This window comes from Dendropsophus ebraccatus, chromosome 4 (assembly GCF_027789765.1).
Source record: "Dendropsophus ebraccatus isolate aDenEbr1 chromosome 4, aDenEbr1.pat, whole genome shotgun sequence".
NCBI lineage: Eukaryota > Metazoa > Chordata > Amphibia > Anura > Hylidae > Dendropsophus > Dendropsophus ebraccatus.
Genome location: NC_091457.1, coordinates 6,227,838 through 6,254,857, shown reverse-complemented (window position 1 = coordinate 6,254,857; position 27,020 = coordinate 6,227,838). Strand labels below are relative to the sequence as shown.

The 27,020-nt window shown below is 44.6% G+C and overlaps 1 protein-coding gene across 2 annotated transcripts in view; it reads right to left on the bottom strand.

Moving 5' to 3' along the window:
- AMPD3 (adenosine monophosphate deaminase 3) overlaps positions 1 to 25,955 on the bottom strand; it is a 45,578-nt gene extending 19,623 nt beyond the window's left edge. The window contains exons 1-5 of one of the 2 annotated variants that reach the window (XM_069965037.1): positions 25,839 to 25,955; positions 11,988 to 12,213; positions 5,132 to 5,348; positions 3,522 to 3,687; positions 2,890 to 3,106 (exon numbers count right to left, since the gene is read on the bottom strand). In XM_069965037.1, coding sequence (XP_069821138.1) covers positions 2,890 to 3,106; positions 3,522 to 3,687; positions 5,132 to 5,348; positions 11,988 to 12,208 — 821 coding nt within the window. In that variant the 5' untranslated portion in view covers positions 12,209 to 12,213; positions 25,839 to 25,955. Of the gene's footprint in view, positions 1 to 2,889; positions 3,107 to 3,521; positions 3,688 to 5,131; positions 5,349 to 11,987; positions 12,214 to 20,234; positions 21,767 to 25,838 lie in introns of those variants that run through there. The other variant, XM_069965035.1, reaches the window with a different exon arrangement.
- Positions 25,956 to 27,020: the final 1,065 nt, after the last annotated feature.

Here is a 27,020-nt window from a genome sequence, read left to right as displayed (position 1 = left end):
TGCCTCTACCCTCCCTCTGTCAATACCATGTGCCGGCATGTTACATGAGAAGTTGGTTAAATCTTTATGTTTCCTCTCTGAGTTGTGTAACTTTTTTTTTGTAAACAATGGCACAGATTCCACCATTTTTTGACCTCTCGCAGTTGAAAGTAACATGTTGCCTTTGGCTATAGTCAATCTAAGATTAATCTTGCTAATTTATATCTAATTCAGTCAGACACTAAACAATTATTTACCCAAAACCAACCAACTCCTCACTCAACCAACTCTTTAGCCAACTTAATAACTAAGTAATCACTATCTACTCAACTACTTGAACCAACTAACCAACCAACTGTTCCCTCACTCAACTCTTCATCCAACTAAATAAATAACCACCATCTACTCAACTACTTCTTCAACCAACCAACCAACCAACCAACTCTTCATCCAACTAAATAAATAAGTTACCACCATCCACTCAACTACTTCTTCAACCAATCAATCAATCAATCAATCAATCAATCAACTCTTCCCTCAATCAACCCTTCATCCAACTAAATAAAGAACCACCATCTACTCAACTACTTCTTCAACCAACCAACCAACCAACTCTTCATCCAACTAAATAAATAAGTTACCACCATCCACTCAACTACTTCTTCAACCAACCAATCAATCAATCAATCAATCAATCAATCAATCAACTCTTCCCTCAATCAACCCTTCATCCAACTAAATAAATAACCACCATCTACTCAACTACTTCTTCAACCAACCAATCAATCAATCAATCAACTCTTCCCTCAATCAACTCTTCATCCAACTAAATAAAGAACCACCATCTACTCAACTACTTCTTCAACCAACCAACCAACCAACCAACCAACCAACCAACCAACCAACCAACTCTTCCCTCAATCACCTCTTCACTCAACTAAAAAACTAAGTAACCACCTTACACACAATTACCTCTTCATTAGAGATGAGTGAACCGGGAACCGGTTCGCTCATCTCTACTCTTCATCTAACCAACCAACTCTATACTTAACTTAATCTTTAGCTGACTAAATAACCAAGGAACCATCTTCCAGTCAACTATTTCTTCAACCAACCAACTCTTCACTCAACCAAATCTCTATCCAACCAAACAACTATGGGCCCTATTACACGGAGCGATAATCGGTCGAATATTCGGTCAATGTGCTTAGTGTAATAGAGATAACAATCAGCCGATAAAATGATCATCCACTGATCGTTGCTTTAGGCCCAAGCTAACATCATTGGCTGCTGACCACATATCACTACGCGTAATAGCTACTTGTAACAGCATTGCGCGGCCGGTAGCTGACGATTCTGCAAACAGCTCCAGGGCTCCTCCTGCGGTCTGCTTCTTTCCAGATTGGCACTCGTTTACAGTATTAATCGGGCCCCCATGGGCCTGTGTGATAGGACCCTAACTAACCAACCAACCAACCCCTTACTCAACCAACTTTTCATCAAACTAAATAACCAACCAAACAACCAACCAACAACCCTCAACTAAAAGGCCCTATATGCTGGTTGTCTCTGTGATGGGCAGTTGTTTACATAGCCTTTTCAAGGCTCGACCAGTCATGCAACCAGGCCTCATGAGTAATCACTGGATTGTTGGTGTAGCCTAAAACAACGATAAAAATAGGTCCAGAGCAACGATAAAAATAGGTCCAGGTCTTATAAAGCGATCAACGATTTCTCGTTGGGTTGTTAATCGTTACTGCATTTCAACAGAATGATTATCATTTAGATTCGAACGATTTAACGAAAATTTGAACGATAATCATCTGGTGGAATAGGGCCCTAAGGGTACGCAGATCATCGTTCTGTGTAAGAAAGACAACAATCATCAGCTGATCGTGTCTTTAGGTCCTGACCTAAAATCATCGCACATCGCTACAAGAAGAAGCTCCGGGGAACATGGAGAAGATCGGGCGACACTGCAAAGCGTGGACAGTTAATGTATGAACTTTATTACACTTGTAAAGCTAGGGCTGCATGGACATCGCTAACGGTCTCCGTGCAGCCTTTGCTGTAATAGGCTCAGTAAACAAACGCGTGTTTACTATATTGATCGGGCCGTGTAATACAGCCCTGACTCTTCATCTACTTAATGAATTAACCTTTTATCCAACCAAAGAGTCAACCAACTCTTCACTAATCCAACTTTTCATCCAGCCAACTAACCACCTAACTCTACTCAACCAAATCTACATCTAAGAAACGAGAAAACCAATCCAGATAATCATTCAACTGTTCATCCAATCCAAAAGCCAACAATTTCTTCACTAAACCAACTCTTCCTCCAACCAACTAACCGACCAAACATTTACTCAACAATTTCTTGAACCAACTAACTAACCAATGAACCAAATTTACCCAAACAACTCTACATCCAATAAGACAACCAACACTTCACTCAACCAGTTCTTTATTCAAATAAATAATCAAACAACCATTTACTCAACCAACCAACCATCCAACCTAAACCCTTGCCTAAAGACACATGAAGGAGAAGTAGCCATCTCTCCACTGGATGGTATCACAGACTAGGGTGAGTGGTGGAGGCCCTCAAGTACTTCAGACAGTGCAGCCGCCAGGGCTTGTGACCCAAGTGTCCTTCCTATAATCTAGCCATGGGGCGAGACATCTATATGAGTACTGTGGGGGGCCCAGCCAAAGTTTGTCCCATCCTCATTTCCCATGCCAGAGGACACCTCAAAGGAAAAACAGGGGGTATCTTGTCTTTGGATAGAGTAAATACTGGTGTGACCTATTACCTGTATCCTATTTTACTTTTAGCTATGGGCTCCCCTTTCTTCAATGTGTGCACCTTGATGTTGGATAGATGGGTTGGATTATCTGTTGACTTACGTTGGGCCATCAGCAATAAGAGCCAAGATGTGACTGAGGTCGATGGTGTAAGTCTCAAGGTCGGGATATGGTAGACTCCTTGGCTGATTGTCTTTAACCATCTCCTCATTGTCGTAGATATATGGGATTCCGCCTCTCATTTTCACCACGTAATAAAGATTTGGTGGAACATTTTCTAAATTGTAGGGATCCTCATCCCCAGGGGGAGGATAAAAGACTGTAAAATAAGAAAGATAGAGATAACATAACATTCATTTATAGTCCATGATCCTCCATTGTCTACATCAAAAACTTTCCTAAACATGAAGATTTCCAGGTTTATTTATATGTTGTATTGGAAATTATTTCGATGTGTTTTGCGTCTTTGGAAGTATATGGAGGTTGGTGTTTTGGCGAAGTTTTGCCTTCCATCGGTTTGCTTATATTTCCTATTCTTAAGAAGTCATGACACTTTTAGGGTCAGCAGATATTGAGCATATATACATATGGTGGCTAGAATTGAGTATCTATGCAGTTCTGCTTGCTCTACAATGAACCCTCTCGCGATGCAGTAAACAGTTCAGGGTTCGTCTTCTTATGGGTCAATTACACATTATTCAAAAAATTGGCAAACAAAATGTCACCCCTTATACCTGGAAACACCTCATCTTCCATCCTCCAACTTTCTTCATTCATGGAGCACAAGTACTGAGCGGTGGTTCTGGGGAAGCGGTGATACGCCAGCCGGGAGTACTTCTCCCTGATCAGGAGAGCTTTGGCAAGTCGGAGTGCAGCTTGTTCATAATCATCAAGCGTTACCTGGAGTGGAGGGAAAGTTCATTAAGGCTGAAACAGTTCTTATACAATTGTCCAGTTTCATTGGTTAAAATACACTGTGGGTCTTACGTCAGGCAACACACTTTAGAGACAAAATCATGTTTGGATCAAGAACTGAGACACGTTTGGAGTGTTGTTGTTTTGTTTTTTTTGTTTGTTTTTAACAATGGTGTAGATGTCAACAATTTTTTATCCCCCCCCCCCAAAAAAAACCACAACTTTCTACTTAGCTAGTTCTTCAGCCAACTAACCAACCCTTCATTCAACCAACCAGCTCTTCACTAACCAACCAACCCTTCACCCAACAAACTAAGCAACTCTTCATCCATCCAACCAACCAACTCTTCACTAACCAAACAACCAACCCTTCACCCAACAAACTAACCGACCAACTCTTCACTAACAAACCAACAAACTAGGGGCCGTATCACATGGCGCACTATTATAAGCAGGCACAGATCTTACCAAGCACTTACCAAGCTACACAGCTTGATGATCTTGCAGCAAGAGCTGTATATATATATATATATTGTTAGTGATGTCTGTGCAACCCTAGCTGTATATAGAAAATAACATTTTTCCTTACCTTTCAAGAATCCCAGGTGTCCTACTGCCTGTTTCCCACTCACTGCAGCTCGTGCTCAGCCAATCACTGGCCAAGACGAGACAGCCGCAAGTGGGGGAACAGGTAGGAGGACACCGAGGGAGCCTGGAAAGGTAAGTAAAACTTTATTATTTTCTATATACTTTCAATGGCCACACATTCATATTATATGGAGTGCTGTGAGGATTGCAGTCAATGATTTTTAAACTAGCAGAAAGACAGAGATCAGCCAATGATCAGCTCTTTGGCTGATCGTTGTCTGTTTTACACAGAGCTAAATCTGCTCGATTCTGCATGATTGGGCAGACAACAGCCCCATTTAATAGTGCCCTAACCTTTTCTACCAACCAACTCTTCATCCAACCAACCAACCCTTCACTAACTAACCAACCAACCAACTGACTCTTCATTCATCATCCAACCAACCAACCCTTTACTAACTAACCAACCAATCAACTAACTCTTCATCCAACCAACCAACCAACCCTTCACTAACCAAGCAACCAGTCAACCAACTCTTCAACCAACCAACCAACTAATTAACCAACCACCCAACCAACCAACCAACCAATTCTTCATTTAACCAACTGTTCAACCTAATCTTTAGGCTTCAACCAACCAAGCAACCAACCAACCAATCACCTCTTCACTATACCAGCTTTTCTCAAAACCAACTCTTATTCAACTCTTCACTCTTCTTTAGCCAAACGGCTCAATTGATGATTGACCTAATCTGTGTTTATATTGGGGTATCAGGAGGAATATCGGCCACCGAGTCAGGGTTCATCCAATGGAAATGAACTACTTGAGCAATGTTCTTACCCCAGCACAGTAATCTCCACTTATGCTGACTCTCTGAAATTCGGGGACATCATACGGCACTTGAGCGGGCTGCGTTGGACCTCGTGGAATGGGAATGGTTGGTTGGACTGGCGATATGGGAGATGGAATTGGTGATACGGTAGATGGAGTCTTCCAATCATGAGGGGGCAGTTGAAGAGACAAAGATTGGGATCGAATGATCTTGAAACTTTTCTTCCTAAAACCCCCCAAAAATAAAAGTGAGATATAGGTTTGTAGCTAAATACTTGGATAATATCTCCTTTACAATGTTCTTCTTCATGTTGAGGAGACCACCAAGCCAATAGACTAATATACCAGGCAATACTCTGGGAAATAGCTATGCAAATTATGATTCTTTACCCTCATCCAGCTGTATTTTTCTGCACACAGACACTTTCCACATGATGGACTAAATGGAGACGGTCCCTTTAAGGCGACGGTGCAGCGGGGTCATTTATCAGCTCTGTAATAAGGCTATAATATCCGGACACATCTAGATGTGGTGATTACGGCGTGGCTATGTAATCATTCACCGCATGCCTCACATTCCGGCCTCTGCTCATTGTCACACTCGTGTTTGTAAAGTTATGGCAGATTTTCCATCCATCCATCTAATCTAATAGCTGACAGATCCTGTGCCTGTCCCCGTGCGGCTCACAAACACCCTGCAGATGCCATGGAGAATATCAGATGGTGCGTGCCTTCAAGTGACAAGAAACAGTCGCTGACTTCCTTAGAAAGTGCCAAGACTCTGACCACAGAGGGGAACCTCCGGGAGGGGTCACATAATAAGATGAGACAACCTCTGTATACTGTAATTGTGCCCTATTATGCTTCTGTTATACAAGGTTACTCTGAGTTTTCTTCTGTGCTGCACCCACTCTCTGGAACTCTCTCTCTCTGACACTGCCAGGCATCATAATCTCCAACCCTATATGTATATATAACATGCTATATCTTCCTGGCTTGTGGTGACCTGCACAGGATAGGGTCACAGGGTCAATAGACAAACTATAGCACAGCTCTTAAGTGTTGGCCACTAGGTGTCTCCCTTCCCTGAAATCTTCTGTCCACTGCCTGTTGTCAGGAGATATCTGTCTTTAGTAGCAGACAAAGCAGGACAGATTACAAGAAGTATGGGTGGGGATTACCATATACCCTGTTAAAAGGGTTGTCCATGGACACTTTCTTGTCTCCAGTTTGGTTGCAGGTTTTGCAACTCAGTTCCATTGAAGTGAATGGAGCTCAATCGTAAACCACACCTGACCTGTAGACAAAAGTCTTTGGTAGAAAGTGGACATGTTTTTCTAACCCTGGATAAGAGGAGGAGAGGAGGCGTGAGAAAGAGAGAAAATGTGAGATCCTGGGCCGTGTACCTGCTCCAGATAATCTGCGCTGTCCATGCAATGTAAAGGTTTTCATCTCAGCAGCAGCGGTGCTTTCTGTAATCTTTTGCCTGTTTTGCTGCTGTTTCTTTTCTATCTACTCACATAAAACATTGCAAAGCCAGTGCATCAGTAACTCCTTCTCCCCCACATGCCATCTAGTAGTATTGTATGGGATGCAAATCATCCTATAGTACAGTGTAGCCTGTTCAGTGCTTAGGGCTTGCTGTGATGCTGCTGTTTATTTCCTTTCTGCTCATACCACCTCGCTAGTGCATCAGCAACCCCTTCTCCCTCACACGCCATCTAGTAGTACTGTACTGTGTACAGTGTAGCCTGTTCAGTGCTTGCTGTGATGCTGCTGCTGTTTATTTCCTTTCTGTCCATACCACCTTGCCAGTGCATCAGTAACCTTTTCTGCCCCCATGTGCCACCAATTGTACCGCACAGTGCCAGCCTGTTCAGTGCACTTTCACTAGCACTTTGCTGTGCTGAGACGTCAGTCCTGTCCTACTGGCAAACAGCCCAGCCCTGGTCCTGCTCACTGTAATAAGGTGAATGGAACGTAGCTGTGCCCCATGGAGGGGATCAATAACAGCAATGAGAGCGCTAACATCACCTGTCACCACTCTGAAGGGTTAATCTGGTAAAACCAGTAAAAAATTAAAAACAATAGGTACACTTTATATTGCAAAGTAGGTGTATATGTATACAGGACTATATGTATATAGGTATACACTAACCACCCTATTTACGTGTCTAGTGCCAGTCTGCTGCCAAATGGATTTGCATATATTCAGATCTGAACTGATCTTAAAGCCCTATTCCACGGAACTTTTTTCGAACGATTATCGTTCATAAAATCGTTCAAACGACCGCTCGTTAACGATATTGGTTCTGTGGAATAGCTGTAAACGAGCGAACGACAACAGCGAAATCGTCGTTGAGTCGTTCACTATTTTTTTTCAACATGTCGAAAAAAAATCGTTGGTCTTTCAACAATAATTCGCTAATCTTTTAGCTGAATAAAAAATCTTTCAGTCGTTCTTGAAATGTCTACCTACATTTAAACGACCATGTAACGATGTAACGACCGCAAAAAATCGTTACACTACTGATATCGTTCACGTTCCCACACGTATTATGTGTTATCGTTCGCTTAACGAGTGCTCGTTAACAAGCACTTCGTTGGAGCGAGTCTATGAATGATAATCGTTCCGTGAAATAGGGCTACTATTCTTCTGTGAGACGAAAAACTAAGCTAGGATAAACAATGACCGTCCCAATGACCACGCTCCCTACACAGGGGTGGGGGTCATGTCTGGCACCGGCCGGGGTCATCATGGTCATCTCAGTTACAGGAGGAGTTTGGTGAAGTTTGAACTGAAGAAGAAGTAACATGTCGTTTTATGTATACAGCCCCTCTGCAGAGCCCTAACCCTTACTGTTACCATGGTCTTATCAGGATCCACTGATAGAAATCCAATTACTATTAGAGAGAACAGAATATTTGTATCTAATCATTTATTACTCCGACCCAAATTTACTGCCTCCTTCCCCATCGCGGAGTTGTCTCCCATTGATTCCTTAGGTTTATTATTACTGATCCCGGACGAGCCCCCAACTTCTGACGCCTCCCAGGATTTACATACAGTAATAGTAGCCGGGTTATCCACTATGTAAATATCAAATGATCTTGTGCAAATTATTCTGTCCCTGCATCGTATCAGACTATGAAAATATAACCGCGGCCATAAGGAGCTGGAAACTATAACAATACCAGGGAGTGGTGTCCATGCCCCTACAATGGTGCCAGGTATGCCAGCATGAACAGTACAGCCCGGTGTACCACAGGGGGGCGCTCTGCACATGTTCTCACCACCCAATAACACTGGAGGTCTTGGCTTCTACTCATTCGGGGCCCCATAGCAGTGGTGACATGTAGCTACGTCGCCATCATGGAATTTCTCTCTTTGTTTAAATTTCTATCCGGCCATTAAAACCCCTGGGAAATGTCTGTGTGGTGTATTGTAGATTCTGCACTGTATGGAGAGAAAGCTAAAAAAATTCTAAGAATGTTTTTGTTATGGGAAAATGCTGGAAATTGTGTGTTAGGTCAGTACTCTGGACAGTTCCTGACATGGACAGAGGTGGCAGCAGAGAGCACTGTGTCAGACTGGAGAGAATACACCACTTCCTGCAGGACATCATCAAATTAAATTTGTATACTATTATTATTACATAATAATAATAATAATAATAATATGAATAATAATAATAAAATAATAATAATAAAATAATAATAAAATAATATTAATAATAATCCTAAATAATAATAATAATAATAATAATAATAATAATAATAATAATAATAATAATAATAATAATAATAATTAATAATAAAATAATAATAATAATAAAATATTATTATTAATAATAATAATAATAATAATAATATTATTAATAATAATAATAATAATAATAATAATAATAATAATTATTATGATTGTAATTATTATTATTTTTATTTAGGATTATAATTATTATTATTTTTATTAATATTATTTAGGATTATTAACAAACAACAAAAACAATAAGACAATATAATATCACATGGAATCCTCCAAGCTTATTTCCTGTTAAAATCCGTGTAATTTCCGCCCCCAAAGCCGCGTCCCATTCTCTTTACCACAATACTATGGTGTGAATTTTCCTATGGCCTCATTGCATGCAGGGTGGGGTTCCCAGGACGTGGACCATTCCCATGGCCGTTCCCAATGTCCTGGTAAAATCCTCCAGCACTCAGAGTAGTAACCCAGGCGTGCACCTAAGTGAGTTAACCCTGTAGTTAACACTGCGTATCCCGCACATCCTCATAATACCAGGATTAGGCCTGGGGCCTGCGGAGCGGCCTGGCAGGATTCATTATATGGGAATTATACAGGACTGTCACCTATTATTATTATTATTATTAATTCTCCTATTGTTCCTCTTATGAATATTGTGACTATTCTATAAAGATAATATAGAACCTGTGTAACCTATAGAGGAGGCAGCTGTCCCAGCTCAGCTCCTGCCTGGTCCTGGACAAGTGACATAGAGGCCGAGCATGCCCTCATGTGTGGTGGGAGCGGAGGGAGGATGAGGGTCCGGCTCTGGACGTGGACGTGACCCTACACATAATCCTATTACAGGAGATTTACCTCCTCAGCTTATCTCACCCTGAGGGAGACAGCAAATACACTGGATTACATAGGGATAGATACACAGACACATAGCTCTGCACAGGGGCTGTATACACAAGCAGATACACTGGATTACATAGGGATAGATACACAGACACATAGCTCTGCACAGGGGCTGTATACACAAGCAGATACACTGGATTACATAGGGGTAGATACACAGACACATAGCTCTGCACAGGGGCTGTATACACAAGCAGATACACTGGATTACATAGGGATAGATACACAGACACATAGCTCTGCACAGGGGCTGTATACACAAGCAGATACACTGGATTACATAGGGATAGATACACAGACACATAGCTCTGCACAGGGGCTGTATACACAAGCAGATACACTGGATTACATAGGGATAGATACACAGTCACATAGCTCTGCACAGGGGCTGTATACACAAGCAGATATACTGGATTACATAGGGATAGATACACAGACACATTGCTCTGCACAGGGGCTGTATACACAAGCAGATACACTGGATTACATAGGGATAGATACACAGACACATAGCTCTGCACAGGGGCTGTATACACAAGCAGATACACTGGATTACATAGGGATAGATACACAGACACATAGCTCTGCACAGGGGCTGTATACACAAGCAGATACACTGGATTACATAGGGATAGATACACAGTCACATAGCTCTGCACAGGGGCTGTATACACAAGCAGATATACTGGATTACATAGGGATAGATACACAGACACATTGCTCTGCACAGGGGCTGTATACACAAGCAGATACACTGGATTACATAGGGATAGATACACAGACACATAGCTCTGCACAGGGGCTGTATACACAAGCAGATACACTGGATTACATAGGGATAGATACACAGACACATAGCTCTGCACAGGGGCTGTATAAACAAGCAGATACACTGGATTACATAGGGATAGATACACAGACACATAGCTCTGCACAGGGGCTGTATACACAAGCAGATACACTGGATTACATAGGGATAGATACACAGTCACATAGCTCTGCACAGGGGCTGTATACACAAGCAGATACACTGGATTACATAGGGAGAGATACACAGTCACATAGCTCTGCACAGGGGCTGTATACACAATACGAGAGGAGACTGCTCATCCAAACTATTGGCCGTGTTACTTCATCCTACAGTGAAGCCGTCCCGGCTATGATGTGAATGTATTGTCGGGGACATTGGATACATTGTTCGGCTATTATTGGATACATTACTATAACTTGATACACTGATACATTCAGTATCCGGGACCCATATTGTCTGTGTCACACAACCCCTATAGCCGTCATCCACACCTCACCACCTCTAAATATGGGTCCCGATGTAGATAAATGGGTCCGTCAAGGACGAGCTGAAGGTCATCAGCGAGGACTATCACCTCCTATACCGACAGAAAGTGATTACTTCAGCATTAAACCTGTTACATGGAAACCATCAGCAAGTAGGATCCTATTATTCCTTGGTGTTACCATGACAATGAGATGATTGCTGGGATCCTCCACTGATAGAGTCCTCCAGGCTGAGACACTCTTTGTAGTGATCTTCCACTCCGGCTATTAGAGGGAGGAGGGAAATGTCTACCGGCTGGGATATAGAGGATATGGATTGTTTTGATTGGATAAAACATAATATCTTAAAGGAGTTTTTCAGGATGACATAAACTTTCTTGAACAACGGCGCCACCCCTTTCCTCAGGCTGTGTGCGGTAATACAATTCAACTCCATTCACTTTAATCGAAGTGAACTGCAATACCGAACCCAAACTGAGGACAGGAGTGGCGCTGTTTCTGGATAAAGGTAGCCATGTTTTCTAAAAAAAACCCTTCAATGAGTTGTGAACTGATCACAATCACATTCCATTCACCCTTGTACACTCAGAGTACTAGGTGGTAGACAAGCTCCATCATTGCTGCTTGTTCATGGTTTCCTATCTAATATTATAGGGATAATGTGAGTATTATTAAGCTCAATGTCAGTCTGCTGCATCTACAGCCGGCGGAATATGGTCGTGTTTCCCAAGAAGTAAAAGAGACGAAACACAATTGAAATACTTTCCTAAGAAACAGTAAAAAGGAAAGATTCTGCCCAATGTGCCAAGAAGCTGTAAAACCTGCTGTAAAAAGCTTCTCCAGAACCTCAATATTACACAGTGTACATTACAACCTGCTATAACCGAGAGCCGAGCCAGGACCAACCTCTTTACAGTCTCTGCGGATTTCTGTTCTGCGATTTCCTTCTCCAGTTCTCGCTCTTTGGCCTCTTTCTGCCCAATGGGACAATCCTCCGGGACGGTGAACAGGGAGAAGGCATCTTTACTGTCCTCTTCTCGAAGGACTTTGGCGAAAACTTTCTCAGCTAGAAGTCGGACTTGTTCATCGACCTCCGAAATACTGAGACGAGGGAAGTGCCGCGGCATATCTCCTATAGGGTGAGACAAGATGGAAGAATAGTGTGATCAGATACAGATGGAGGAGAAGACAACTGCTCAATGGATTCACCAACTAGAGGGCCTATAATAGAGAAGAATATAACTGCTATAATACTGCCCCCTATATACAGGAATATAACTACTATAATACTGCCCCCTATATACAGGGATATAACTACTATAATACTGCTCCTATATACAGGGATATAACTACTATAATACTGCTCCTATATACAGGAATATACTACTATAATACTGCTCCTATATACAGGAATATAACTACTATAATACTGCTCCTATATACAGGAATATACTACTATAATACTGCTCCTATATACAGGAATATAACTACTATAATACTGCCCCTATATACAGGAATATAACTACTATAATACTGCCCCCTATATACAGGAATATAACTACTATAATACTACCTCCTATATACAGGAATATAACTACTAAAATACTGCTCCCTATATACAGGAATATAACTACTATAACACTGCCCCCTATATACAGGAATATAACTACTATAATACTGCTCCTATATACAGGAATATAACTACTGTAATACTGCTCCTATATACAGAGATATAACTACTATAATACTGCCCCCTATATACAGGAATATAACTACTATAATACTGCTCCTATATACAGGAATATACTACTATAATACTGCCCCTATATACAAGAATATAACTACTATAATACTGCTCCTATATACAGGAATATAACTACTATAATACTGCTCCTATATACAGGAATATACTACTATAATACTGCCCCTATATACAAGAATATAACTACTATAATACTGCTTCTATATACAGGAATATAACTACTATAATACTGCCCCTATATACAGGAATATAACTACTATAATACTGCTCCTATATACAGGAATATACTACTATAATACTGCCCCTATATACAAGAATATAACTACTATAATACTGCTCCCTATATACAGGAATATAACTGCTATAATACTGCTCCTATATACAGGAATATAACTACTATAATACTGCTCCTATATACAGGAATATACTACTATAATACTGCTCCTATATACAGGAATATAACTACTATAATACTGCCCCCTATATACAGGAATATAACTACTATAATACTGCTCCTATATACAGGAATATAACTACTATAATACTGCTCCTATATACAGGGATATAACTACTATAATACTGCCCCCTATATACAGGAATATAACTACTATAATACTGCCCCCTATATACAGGAATATAACTACTATAATAGTGCTCCTATATACAGGAATATAACTACTATAATACTGCTCCTATATACAGGGATATAACTACTATAATACTGCTCCTATATACAGGAATATAACTACTATAATACTGCTGCTATATACAGGGATATAACTACTATAATACTGCTCCTATATACAGGGATATAACTACTATAATACTGCTCCTATATACAGGAATATACTACTATAATACTGCTCCTATATACAGGGATATAACTACTATAATACGGCCCCCTATATACAGGAATATAACTACTATAATACTGCTCCTATATACAGGAATATAACTACTATAATACTGCTCCCTATATACAGGGATATAACTACTATAATACTGCTCCTATATACAGGGATATAACTACTATAATACTGCTCCCTATATACAGGAATATAACTACTATAATACTGCTCCTATATACAGGGATATACTACTATAATACTGCCCCTATATACAGGGATATAACTACTATAATACTGCTCCTATATACAGGAATATAACTCCTATAATACTGCTCCTATATACAGGGATATAACTCCTATAATACTGCTCCCTATATACAAGAATATAACTACTATAATACTGCCCCTATATACAGGGATATAACTCCTATAATACTGCTCCTATATACAGGAATATAACTACTATAATACTGCTCCTATATACAGGAATATAACTACTATAATACTGCTCCTATATACAAGAATATACTACTATAATACTGCCCCCTGTATACAGGAATATAACTACTATAATACTGCTCCTATATACAGGAATATACTACTATAATACTGCTCCTATATACAGGAATATAACTACTATAATACTGCTCCTATATACAGGAATATAACTACTATAATACTGCCCCCTATATACAGGAATATAACTACTATAATACTGCTCCTATATACAGGGATATAACTACTATAATACTGCTCCTATATACAGGAATATAACTACTATAATACTGCTCCTATATACAGGAATATACTACTATAATACTGCTCCTATATACAGGAATATAACTACTATAATACTGCTCCTATATACAGGAATATACTACAATAATACTGCTCCTATATACAGGAATATAACTACTATAATACTGCTCCTATATACAGGAATATACCTACTATAATACGGGGTGAGAGCTGGATGGCTGGCACTACGGGGAATCACACGCTGTGAGCAGTACTGTGAGCAGTACAGTTTTTGCGGACTCCCGCTTCGTCAGGTCTGGCCAGACCTGACGAAGCGGGAGTCCGCGAAAACGTTTGTCTGATTGCACCCGCTCCTCCACCTTCCCCCTTCCCTGCTACGTTCATTCCTGGATAAATAAAGGACTCTTCTTTCGGCACAACAAGTGGTGAGTGACCGCCTCTTTTTCTCTACCTGTTCCATACTTACTATAATACTGCCCCCTATATACAAGAATATAACTACTATAATACTGCTCCTATATACAGGAATATAACTACTATAATACTGCCCCCTATATACAGGAATATAACTACTATAATACTACTCCTATATACAGGGATATAACTACTATAATACTGCTCCTATATACAGGAATATAACTACTATAATACTGCTCCTATATACAAGAATATAACTACTATAATACTGCTCCCTATATACAGGAATATAACTACTATAATACTGCCCCCTGTGGTGTATATGAATATTGCGGGGCTCATACACGTGCCTGCAGTCCAGGTTAGATATACAGATCTGTCGCGGTGTGTGATGTAATTGATGATTAGTATATATATATATATATATATATATATATATATATATATATATACAGTGACCTTTATGTCCCATCCCTTCCTGACACATTCTGGAGGCCATTGCTCTTCCTGACATTATGAAGCTTCTCGGTGCTCGACTACAACGTCCTACAGACGTCTGATATATAACTGTCTGATAATACAATGTACAACGTCCATTAAACAGAGAGAAGATCAAACAAGAAGCAAACATCATACACAGAGACATCCTGCAAGAGACATCCAACAAGAGACATCCTACAAGGTGGCATCCTACAAGAGACATCCTACAAGAGACATCCTACAAGAGACATCCTACAAGGTGGCATCCTACAAGAGACATCCTACAAGAGACATCCTACGAGAGATATCCTACAAGAGACATCCTACAAGGTGACATCCTACAAGAGACATCCAACAAGAGACATCCTACAAGAGACATCCTACAAGAGACATCCTGCAAGAGACATCCAACAAGAGACATCCTACAAGAGACATCCTGCAAGAGACATCCAACAAGAGACATCCTACAAGAGACATCCTACAAGGTGACATCCTACAAGGTGACATCCTACAAGAGACATCCTAAAAGAGACATCATACAAGAGATATCCTACAAGGTGACATCCTACAAGAGACATCCTACAAGGTAACATCCTACAAGAGACATCCAACAAGAGACATCCTACAAGAGACATCCTACAAGAGACATCCTACAAGAGATATCCTACAAGGTGACATCCTACAAGAGACATCCTACAAGACACATCCTACAAGAGACATCCTACAAGAGACATCCTACAAAGTAACATCCTACAAGAGACATCCTACAAGGTAACATCCTACAAGAGACATCCTACAAGAGACATCCTACAAGAGACATCCTACAAGGTGACATCCTACAAGAGACATTCTACAAGGTGACATCCTACAAGGTAACATCCTACAAGACACATCCTACAAGAGACATCCTACAAGGTAACATCCTACAAGAGACATCCTACAAGGTGACATCCTACAAGAGACATAATACAAGAGACATCCTACAAGAGACATCCTACAAGAGAAATAATACAAGAGACATCCTACAAGAGACATCCTACAAGAGAAATAATACAAGAGACATCATACAAGAGACATCCTACAAGAGAAATAATACAAGAGACATCCTACAAGAGACATCCTACAAGAGAAATAATACAAGAGACATCCTACAAGCTAACATCCTACAGGAGACATCATACAAGAGACATCATACAAGGTAACATGATGCAAGAGACATCCTACAAGAGACATCCTACAAGAGACATCCTACAAGAGACATCATACAAGAGACATCATACAAGGTAACATGATGCAAGAGACATTAACAAAACATGACAAACAACAAGCGTGATACAAGGAGCCAACATCCTAGAAGGAAGAAACATGGTACAAGAGACATCATGTGTGGGGAGACAACATCATCTCAAGAAATGTATTACAAGGAGCCCTCATCATACAGTGTTATCATCCATCATAGAGACGTCATACAAAGTGTTATCATCCAACATGGAGACATCATATAAGGTAACATCCATCATAGAGACATCCATCATAGAGACATCCTACAAGAGACATCATATAAGGTAACATCCATCATAGAGACATCCTACAAGAGACATCATACAAGCATTATACATGGAGCCAACAATAAACCAGGAGACAATGTCACACAATGAGACATCACACAAGGGAGTGCAGATGATACAAGAAGTGGATGGGATCCTTGGAGAGATCTGTCCATTACACCGGCCGCTCCCAACTCTCCCATAGACATACAATACAATATACCATTCCTCACAATGTAGGCCACATCAGAGGAGGCTTCCATTGCTGATCTCCCACGGATCCCTCCTCTGACCGGTTCTATCGCTGATCTCCCATGAATCCCTCCTCTGACCTGTTCTATCACTGATCTCCCACGGATCCCTCCTCTGACCAGTTCTATAGCTGATCTCCCGTGGATCACTCCTCTGACCGGTTCTATCACTGATCTCCCACGGATCCCTCCTCTGACCGGTTCTATTACTGATCTCCTGTGGATCCCTCCTCTGACCGGTTCTATCACTGATCTCCCATGGATCCCTCCTCTGGCCGGTTCTATCGCTGATCTCCCGTGGATTCCTCCTCTGATCAGTTCTATCACTGATCTCCCATGGATCCCTCCTCTGACCGTTTCTATCGCTGATCTCCCGTGGATCCCTCCTCTGACCAGTTCTATCGCTGATCTCCCATGGATCCCTCCTCTGACCGGTTCTATCGCTGATCTCCCGCGGATCCCTTCTCTGGCCGGTTCTATCGCTGATCTCCCACGGATCCTTCCTCTGACCGGTTCTATCGCTGATCTCCCATGGATCCCTCCTCTGACCGGTTCTATCGCTGATCTCCCACGGATCCCTCCTCTGACCTGTTCCATTGCTGATCTCCCATGGATCCCTCCTCTGGTCAGCTCTATCGCTGATCTCCCACGGATCCTTCCTCTGACCGGTTCTATCGCTGATCTCCCATGGATCCCTCCTCTGACCGGTTCTATCGCTGATCTCCCACGGATCCTTCCTCTGACCGGTTCTATCGCTGATCTCCCATGGATCCCTCCTCGGAATGGTTCTATCCCTGATCTCCCGCGGATCCCTCCTCTGAACAGTTCTATCACTAATCTCCTGTGGATCCCTCCTCTGACCGGTTCTATCACTGATCTCCCATGGATCCCTCCTCTGACCGGTTCTATCGCTGATCTCCCGTGGATCCCTCCTCTGACCGGTTCTTTCGCTGATCTCCCATGGATCCCTCCTGACCTGTTCTATCGCTGATCTCCCATGGATCCCTCCTCTGGCCGGTTCTATCGCTGATCTCCCATGGATCCCTCCTCTGACCTGTTCTATCACTGATCTCCCATGGATCCCTCCTCTGACTGGTTCTATCGCTGATCTCCCGTGGATCCCTCCTCTGACCAGTTCTATCGCTGATCTCCCATGGATCCCTCCTCTGGCTAGTTCTATCGCTGATCTCCCATAGATCCCTCCTCTGACCTGTTCTATTGCTGTTCTTCCATGGATCCCTCCTCTGACCTGTTCCATCGCTGATCTCCCATGAATCCCTCCTCTGACCTGTTCTATCGCTGATCTCCCGTGGATCCCTCCTCTGACCTGTTCTATCGCTGATCTCCCATGGATCCCTCCTCTGGCTGGTTCTATCGCTGATCTCCCATGGATCCCTCCTCTGACCTGTTCTATCGCTGATCTTCCATGGATCCCTCCTCTGACCTGTTCCATTGCTGATCTCCCATGGATCCCTCCTCTGGTCAGCTCTATCGCTGATCTCCCACGGATCCTTCCTCTGACCGGTTCTATCGCTGATCTCCCATGGATCCCTCCTCTGACCGGTTCTATCGCTGATCTCCCACGGATCCTTCCTCTGACCGGTTCTATCGCTGATCTCCCATGGATCCCTCCTCTGACCGGTTCTATCGCTGATCTCCCATGGATCCCTCCTCTGACCTGTTCCATCGCTGATCTCCCATGGATCCCTCCTCTGACCTGTTCTATCGCTGATTTTCCATGGATCCCTCCTCTGACCGGTTCTATCGCTGATTTTCCATGGATCCCTCCTCTGACCTGTTCCATCGCTAATCTCCCATGGATCCCTCCTCTGGCCGGTTCTATCACTGATCTCCCATGGATCCCTCCTCTGACCTGTTCCATCGCTGATCTCCCATGGATCCCTCCTCTGACCTGTTCTATCACTGATCTCCCATGGATCCCTCCTCTGACCTGTTCCATCGCTGATCTCCCATGGATCCCTCCTCTGGTTCTGCATTCAGCCTATATACACATATATGACGCTGCTTATAATATGAATAACGTCCTTATGTTCTTTCTATAGGAGTCCCCCCCCCCCCCATCGCTTCTCTCGATCTCCAGGTCCTCACACACACACCCATGGGGGTCTATGTCTAGCGGGAGGACGGACATACGTAGGATCAGTAGTAAATAACATGGCTGTCAAGTACTTTATAAAACTCATCAATAATTTACTTTACGCCCAAAAATGATTAAAATCAATAAGGAACGAGACAATGTGCGCTATAGATAATGAGGCTCCTGGCATAGATGTCTACTGTATAGAGGTCACGCCTGACATCACTAAGGTGTTCCATAAGAACCAATCACCATCCTTCCCATCAGTACTAGCCACGCCCACAACATGTCTGCCTCCACTGTCAGCACCATCTCTAATTGTTAATCCCTCAATGTTTTGGTGATGGGATCTTTCATTGACTTCCAAGTGCGCGGTATTATTACCTTACAAAATACCGAGACCGAGTTACCCGATCGTATTTCGCAGCGGCGTACGGAAGGGGGACAGGATCATGTTCTGAGTCTCTGGCTCTTTTTATGCTCATGTTAGTTGATTACACTTTGAATTTGGCCGCTACTCTGTCGTAAACACTTGGTCATGTGACACCGGCGCCAACTGCCCCCTGAAGAAGTCTTGGGTGAAGATTTGGAATTGATACTTTGTAGCAACCAATATCTCACATAGGGATCAAGGAAGAGCGATGATGCTGGCAGTGACCCCGCAGTGTTGCTATACACCACGTGTGGGGGGAGGGGACGGAGGGGGGGGCAGTTACCCAAGACCATCACAACAGCCCAGGAAACTATTCAGGTGTCAAAATATTAATTTCCGGAGGCAAATGAGGAAGAAGAAAGATCTCAGAGCTGCTACTTGTATCAGAAGACACAACTCTATCGGCGTCTAACGAACCTATATCTACACGCAGCACAGGGGGGCGCAATGACTTTCAGATTTTATACAGAGCAAATGAAAACCAGATGTGAATGAAGGCTAAAAAATACTAATAAAAATGATATGGTAATAAATCCTGTAAAACAATGATGTACTTACCCAGAGTTCCAGGGACTGCCATGGGTCCTGCACAAAGGCCACGTATCCCAGATGAGTATGTTCAGGGCAAATTTATTTCATGTACTTTTACCCTGGGGAACTAGTGGCAGAGTTGCTGAAGGAGACCAAATTTGTAGCTGGTGAGCCTGGATCAATAGATCGAGTTAGCCTAGTCCTAAAGAACTTAGTCCAATAAGACCTCCTTGCCTTTGGAGGGTGAGTCCACTCCTATAAGACCTCCTTGTTTAGGTGAGCCCAAATCCTTAGTTACACTACGTAAGTCCAGTTCTTTGGGACCTCCAAAGTAGGTGACTACAGTCTTATGGAACGTAAGTCCTAGTAGGTGAGCTCTGATGGATGTCAGTTCTGAGCTCAGGTCCTGGTCCACAGTAGATCCGCTTAGTCCCAATGTCCTGGTCCTCAGTAGACAAGCTCAGCCGTGAGGGACCTAAGCCCTGGTCAACAGTAAGTGAGCTCAGTCCTGAAGTTCTGGGGGACCTGCGTCCTGGTTCACAGTGGGTGATCTCAGTCCTGAGGGATCTAAGTCCTGCTCAACAGTATGTGAGCCCAGTCTTGAGAGATTTATGTTCTGGGCTCAGCCCTGAGGGATGTAAGTCCTGGTCAACAGTAAGTGAGCTCAATACTGAAGGATGTAAGTTCTGGTCCACAGTGGGATGACCTCTGTCCTGAGAGACCTAAATCCAGGTCAACAGTATGTGAGTCCAGTCCTGAAGGATGTAGGTTCTGGGCTTAGTCCAAGGTGACCCAAATCCAGGTCCACAGTAGATCAGCTAAGTCCTAAGGAAGCCAAGCCCTGGTTCCCAGTCAGTGAGTGCTGCTCTCGGAGTCCTTAAGATGCTCGTCTGATGCTCTTCCTCCTCTCTCACCTCTCAGTGTGAGCTCAGCTCTCACTGCCGGGATGTTTAGACGAGAGACAACTCTAGGAGTTGGGTCATGCTGGGAAATATGAAGAACAAGACACCAAGGAGGAGGTCGGACTCGGATGACAGATTACCATCTCCTGCATCTCAGAAGGGAAGTATTTTTAGAGCAGATTACGGGCTGTGTTATTGCTCCTCCAGTAGCTCTACTGTACGGTGTTTTTATAAGTCACCGCCACACGTCACCGGTGGGGAAGTAGAGACACCTGTTTAGCATAAGTGTCACATTGGATCACATGTCACAACACAGCTCCATTGTGCACATAGCTGGGGCCTGACTCAGGGAGGCCGCATCTCCAAACCCGCAGCGCAAAATGCATCGTGACAACACAAAATCCACAGCAAAAAAACTAAACAACAACAACAATAAACCGATGCAAAAAATTCACGCAAACACCGGCTTCCTTTTGCACAAAGTAAAGATTTTTGCTAAAATTTCTTTCCCATCATGATCCCTTGTGTCCTGTTCTGTTCAGACAAGTCTGTGGAATTGCATGCAAAGTCAACGAAACCTGCGGAATGTGCCGAAACCTTCCTGACGGATATCGACAGAAAGTTCATGGCCCAACCCGGAGTTCCACCTTAAACTGGTTCGTCAACCATCGGCCATTCAGAAGATGACTCGGCAACCACATCATTAGGTGGCAAATACATTTTCAATTCCTATTAAAAGGGGGCGCTGTCCCTTTAAGAAGCTACGATGCAGCATCAGTCCACTTGCAGAACACAGCGCTCACTTATACACGTCACAGATGATTCCAGAGCCCGGTCAGTGCACACTACCCTCCCGGCCCGCCATATCAGTAGTCAGCAGCACCGCTCCTCTGTGCCAGCACCTAACATTAGCTAAATAACCCCCCCCCCCCCCCCCCGCCAATAGTCGCCTCCCTCCTTTATAAATGCAATCCAAAAAATACTCAAAATTCAAAAATTTAAAATTTTTTTTTTTTTACAGTTATTATTATGTTAGGTCGGGTTCACACTGCGCTTTAGCAGTCTGTTTTTTTTTTTTTTTTTTCTAATTCAGTTTTATGCAAAAAACTGATGTATTTGTGTGCGGCCGTTTTTATCCGTTTTTCCATCGACTTCCATTCTAAAAAGAAAAGAGAGTCAAGAAAAGGTTCAAAACACTTCCGTGGCCGACCACGTTTTTGTGCACGCTTAAAACAACGGATCCGTTTCAATTCGATTTTTTTTTATAAAATTGAAGTCAATGGAAAAATGGATGCGCACAAATCCATCAGGTTTTTTGCATAAAAAGGATTTAAAAAATTGACTGCAAAAACAGTTTTTACTCAAAAATATTTTTTTTTTTGTTTTATTTTTGTATTTGGAGGAATTTTGGTGACTTTTTATTCTGTGGTTTCTGGCATGTGAGATGACCAAACAGATGCAGTTCTGGCGTTAGGTATTATTTTTTCTCTTGTCCCTAATTTTGTCCCTAACATTAGGGACTACTGACCACCCGGATGCCGCGCTTCATAGTGATGATGCATCTGGCAGGTGGCTGTCAGCTGCCGATCACAGGTGGTTGTCAGCTGCCGATCACAGGTGGTTGTCAGCTGCCGATCACAGGTGGCTGTCAGCTGCCGATCACAGGTGGCTGTCAGCTGCCGATCACAGGTGGCTGTCAGCTGCCGATCACAGGTGGCTGTCAGCTGCCGATCACAGGTGGTTGTCAGCTGCCGATCACAGGTGGTTGTCAGCTGACGATCACAGGTGGCTGTCAGCTGCCGATCACAGGTGGCTGTCAGCTGCCGATCACAGGTGGCTGTCAGCTGCCGATCACAGGTGGTTGTCAGCTGCCAATCACAGGTGGTTGTCAGCTGACGATCACAGGAGGCTGTCAGCTGCCGATCACAGGTGGCTGTCAGCTGCCGATCACAGGTGGCTGTCAGCTGCCGATCACAGGTGGTTGTCAGCTGCCGATCACAGGTGGTTGTCAGCTGCCGATCACAGGTGGTTGTCAGCTGTCGATCACAGGTGTACACAGTGACTGCACAGGAAGAAGAGACTGCACACAGTGACTGCACAGGAGGGAGAAGAGACTGCACACAGTGACTGCACAGGAGGGGGAAGAGACTGCACAGAGTGGCTGCACAGGAAAAAGAGACTGCACACAGTGACTGCACAGGAAGAAGAGACTGCACACAGTGACTGCACAGGAGGGGGAAGAGACTGCACACAGTGACTGCACAGGAGGGGGAAGAGACTGCACAGGAGGAAGAGACTGCACACAGTGACTGCACAGGAGGGGAAAGAGACTGCACACAGTGACTGCACAGGAGGGGGAAGAGACTGCACAGGAGGGAGAAGAGACTGCACACAGTGACTGCACAGGAGGGGGAAGAGACTTCACAGAGTGGCTGCACAGGAAGAAGAGACTGCACACAGTGACTGCACAGGAAGAAGAGACTGCACACAGTGACTGCACAGGAGGGGGAAGAGACTGCACAGGAGGAAGAGACTGCACACAGTGACTGCACAGGAAGAAGAGACTGCACACAGTGACTGCACAGGAGGGGGAAGAGACTGCACAGGAGGAAGAGACTGCACACAGTGACTGCACAGGAAGAAGAGACTGCACACAGTGACTGCACAGGGGGAAGAGACTGCACAGGAAGAAGAGACTGCACACAGTGACTGCACAGGAGGGGGAAGAGACTGCACAGGAGGAAGAGACTGCACACAGTGACTGCACAGGAGGGGAAAGAGACTGCACACAGTGACTGCACAGGAAGAAGAGACTGCACACAGTGACTGCACAGGACGAGGAAGAGACTGCACACAGTGACTGTACAGGAGGAGGAAGAGACTGCAGGGAGGTGCTGTGTATACGGTGTATATCAGGGAGGTGCAGTGTATACGGTATATATCAGGGAGGTGCAGTGTATACGGTGTATATCAGGGAGGTGCGGTGTATACGGTGTATATCAGGGAGGTGCGGTGTATACGGTATATATCAGGGAGGTGCGGTGTATACGGTGTATATCAGGGAGGTGCAGTGTATACGGTATATATCAGGTAGGTGCAGTGTATACGGTGTATATCAGGGAGGTGCGGTGTATACGGTGTATATCAGGGAGGTGCAGTGTATACGGTATATATCAGGGAGGTGCAGTGTATACGGTATATATCAGGGAGGTGCAGTGTATACGGTATATATCAGGGAGGTGCAGTGTATACGGTGTATATCAGAGAGGTGCAGTGTATACGGTGTATATCAGGGAGGTGCAGTGTATACGGTATATATCAGGGAGGTGCAGTGTATACGGTGTATATCAGAGAGGTGCAGTGTATACAGTATATATCAGGTAGGTGCAGTGTATACGGTGTATATCAGGGAGGTGCAGTGTATACGGAATATATCAGGGAGGTGCAGTGTATACGGTATATATCAGGGAGGTGCAGTGTATACGGTGTATATCAGGGAGGTGCAGTGTATACGGTATATATCAGGGAGGTGCAGTGTATACGGTGTATATCAGGGAGGTGCAGTGTATACGGTGTATATCAGGGAGGTGCAGTGTATACGGAATATATCAGGGAGGTGCAGTGTATACGGTATATATCAGGGAGGTGCAGTGTATACGGTGTATATCAGGGAGGTGCAGTGTATACGGTATATATCAGGGAGGTGCAGTGTATACGGTATATATCAAGTAGGTGCAGTGTATACGGTGTATATCAGGGAGGTGCAGTGTATACGGTATATATCAGGGAGGTGCAGTGTATACGGTGTATAGCAGGGAGGTGCAGTGTATACGGTATATATCAGGGAGGTGCAGTGTATACGGTGTACATCAGGGAGGTGCGATGTATACGGTATATATCAGGGAGGTGCAGTGTATACGGTGTATATCAGGGAGGTGCAGTGTATACGGTGTATATCAGGGAGGTGCAGTGTATACGGTATATATCAGGGAGGTGCAGTGTATACGGTCTATAGCAGGGAGGTGCAGTGTATACGGTGTATATCAGGGAGGTGCAGTGTATACGGTGTATATCAGGGAGGTGCAGTGTATACGGTGTATATCAGGGAGGTGCAATGTATACGGTATATATCAGGGAGGTGCAGTGTATACGGTGTACATCAGGGAGGTGCAGTGTATACGGTATATATCTGGGAGGTGCAGTGTATACGGTATATATCAGGTAGATGCAGTGTATACGGTATATATCAGGGAGGTGCAGTGTATACAGTATATATCAGGGAGGTGCAGTGTATACAGTATATATCAGGGAGGTGCAATGTATACGGTATATATCAGGGAGGTGCAGTGTATACGGTATATATCAGGTAGATGCAGTGTATACGGTATATATCAGGGAGGTGCAGTGTATACGGTATATATCATGGAGGCTCAGGGTATATACAAATTACACAGGTGCTGGTACGAGCACAGTAAGGGAGTGGACACAGCGATGTATATAGCAGGGGGAGGGTATATAGGGGTGGGGGCACTGCTCGCTGTATACAGGGTTCAGGGAAGGTCGGTGTGAATGTCAGGACTGCAGACTCCGGCCATTACTGCAGTTCTTATACTGGGACGACCTCTTGACCTCTCCATACATGTGGTGCAATGCTCTGCATCTATCTCCCGGGCAGCTGGCACACACCCTGGCACAGAGGTCACAGAGGTCACACACCCAGCCGGCTCACCTGGGGGTCCTGCACGCCTCCTCGCTCCTGGGGGTCCCGGCTGCACCGGCTGTGGTCCTGGCTCTGCCTCCAGATACCTGCAGACTTCTCGCTATTACTCCAGGAAACTTCTTCCAGCTCAGATTTCATCCGTCCCTCTGCTGGAAAAGAAAGTTATTGTCAGGCAGAAAACTCCCCGCAGCAGCAGCAGCCCTGGAATCAGTATAGATAAATAAGGAGCAGAGGAGGCGGACGGGGGATGGGGGGACAGGGGGGATGAGGGGACAGGGGGGATGAGGGGACAGGGGGGATGGGGGGACAGGAGGATGGGGGATGGGGGGACAGGGGGTATGGGGGGACAGGAGGATGGGGGACAGGGGGGATGAGGGGACAGGGGGGATGGGGGGACAGGGGGGATGGGGGGAAAGGAGGATGGGGGATGGGGGGACAGGGGGGATGAGGGGACAGGGGGGATGAGGGGACAGGGGGGATGGGGGGACAGGAGGATGGGGGATGGGGGGACAGGGGGTATGGGGGGACAGGAGGATGGGGGACAGGGGGGATGGGGGGGACAGGGGGATGGGGGGACAGGGGGGATGAGGGGACAGGAGGATGGGGGATGAGGGGACAGGAGGATGGGGGATGGGGGGAAAGGGGGGATGAGGGGACAGGGGGGATGGGGGGACAGGAGGATGGGGGATGGGGGGACAGGAGGATGGGGGACAGGGCGGATGGGGGGACAGGAGGTGCGGGGATGGGGGACAGGAGGATGGGGGACAGGGGGATGAGGGGACAGGAGAATGAGGGGACAGGGGGATGGGGGGACAGGAGGATGGGGATGGGGGGACAGGAGGATGGGGGGACAGGAGGATGGGGGATGGGGGGACAGGAGGATGAGGGGCCAGGGGGGATGAGGGGACAGGAGAATGAGGGGACAGGGGGATGGGGGGACAGGAGGATGGGGATGGGGGGACAGGAGGATGGGGGGACAGGAGGATGGGGGATGGGGGGACAGGAGGATGAGGGGCCAGGGGGGATGAGGGGACAGGAGGATAGGGGAACAAGAGGATGGGGGACAGGAGGATGGGGGGGCAGGAGGATGGGGGACAGGGGGGGATGAGGGGACAGGAGGATGGGGGGACAGGAGGGATGAGGGGACAGGGGGGATAAGGGGACAGGAGGATGGGCGACAGGGGGATGGGG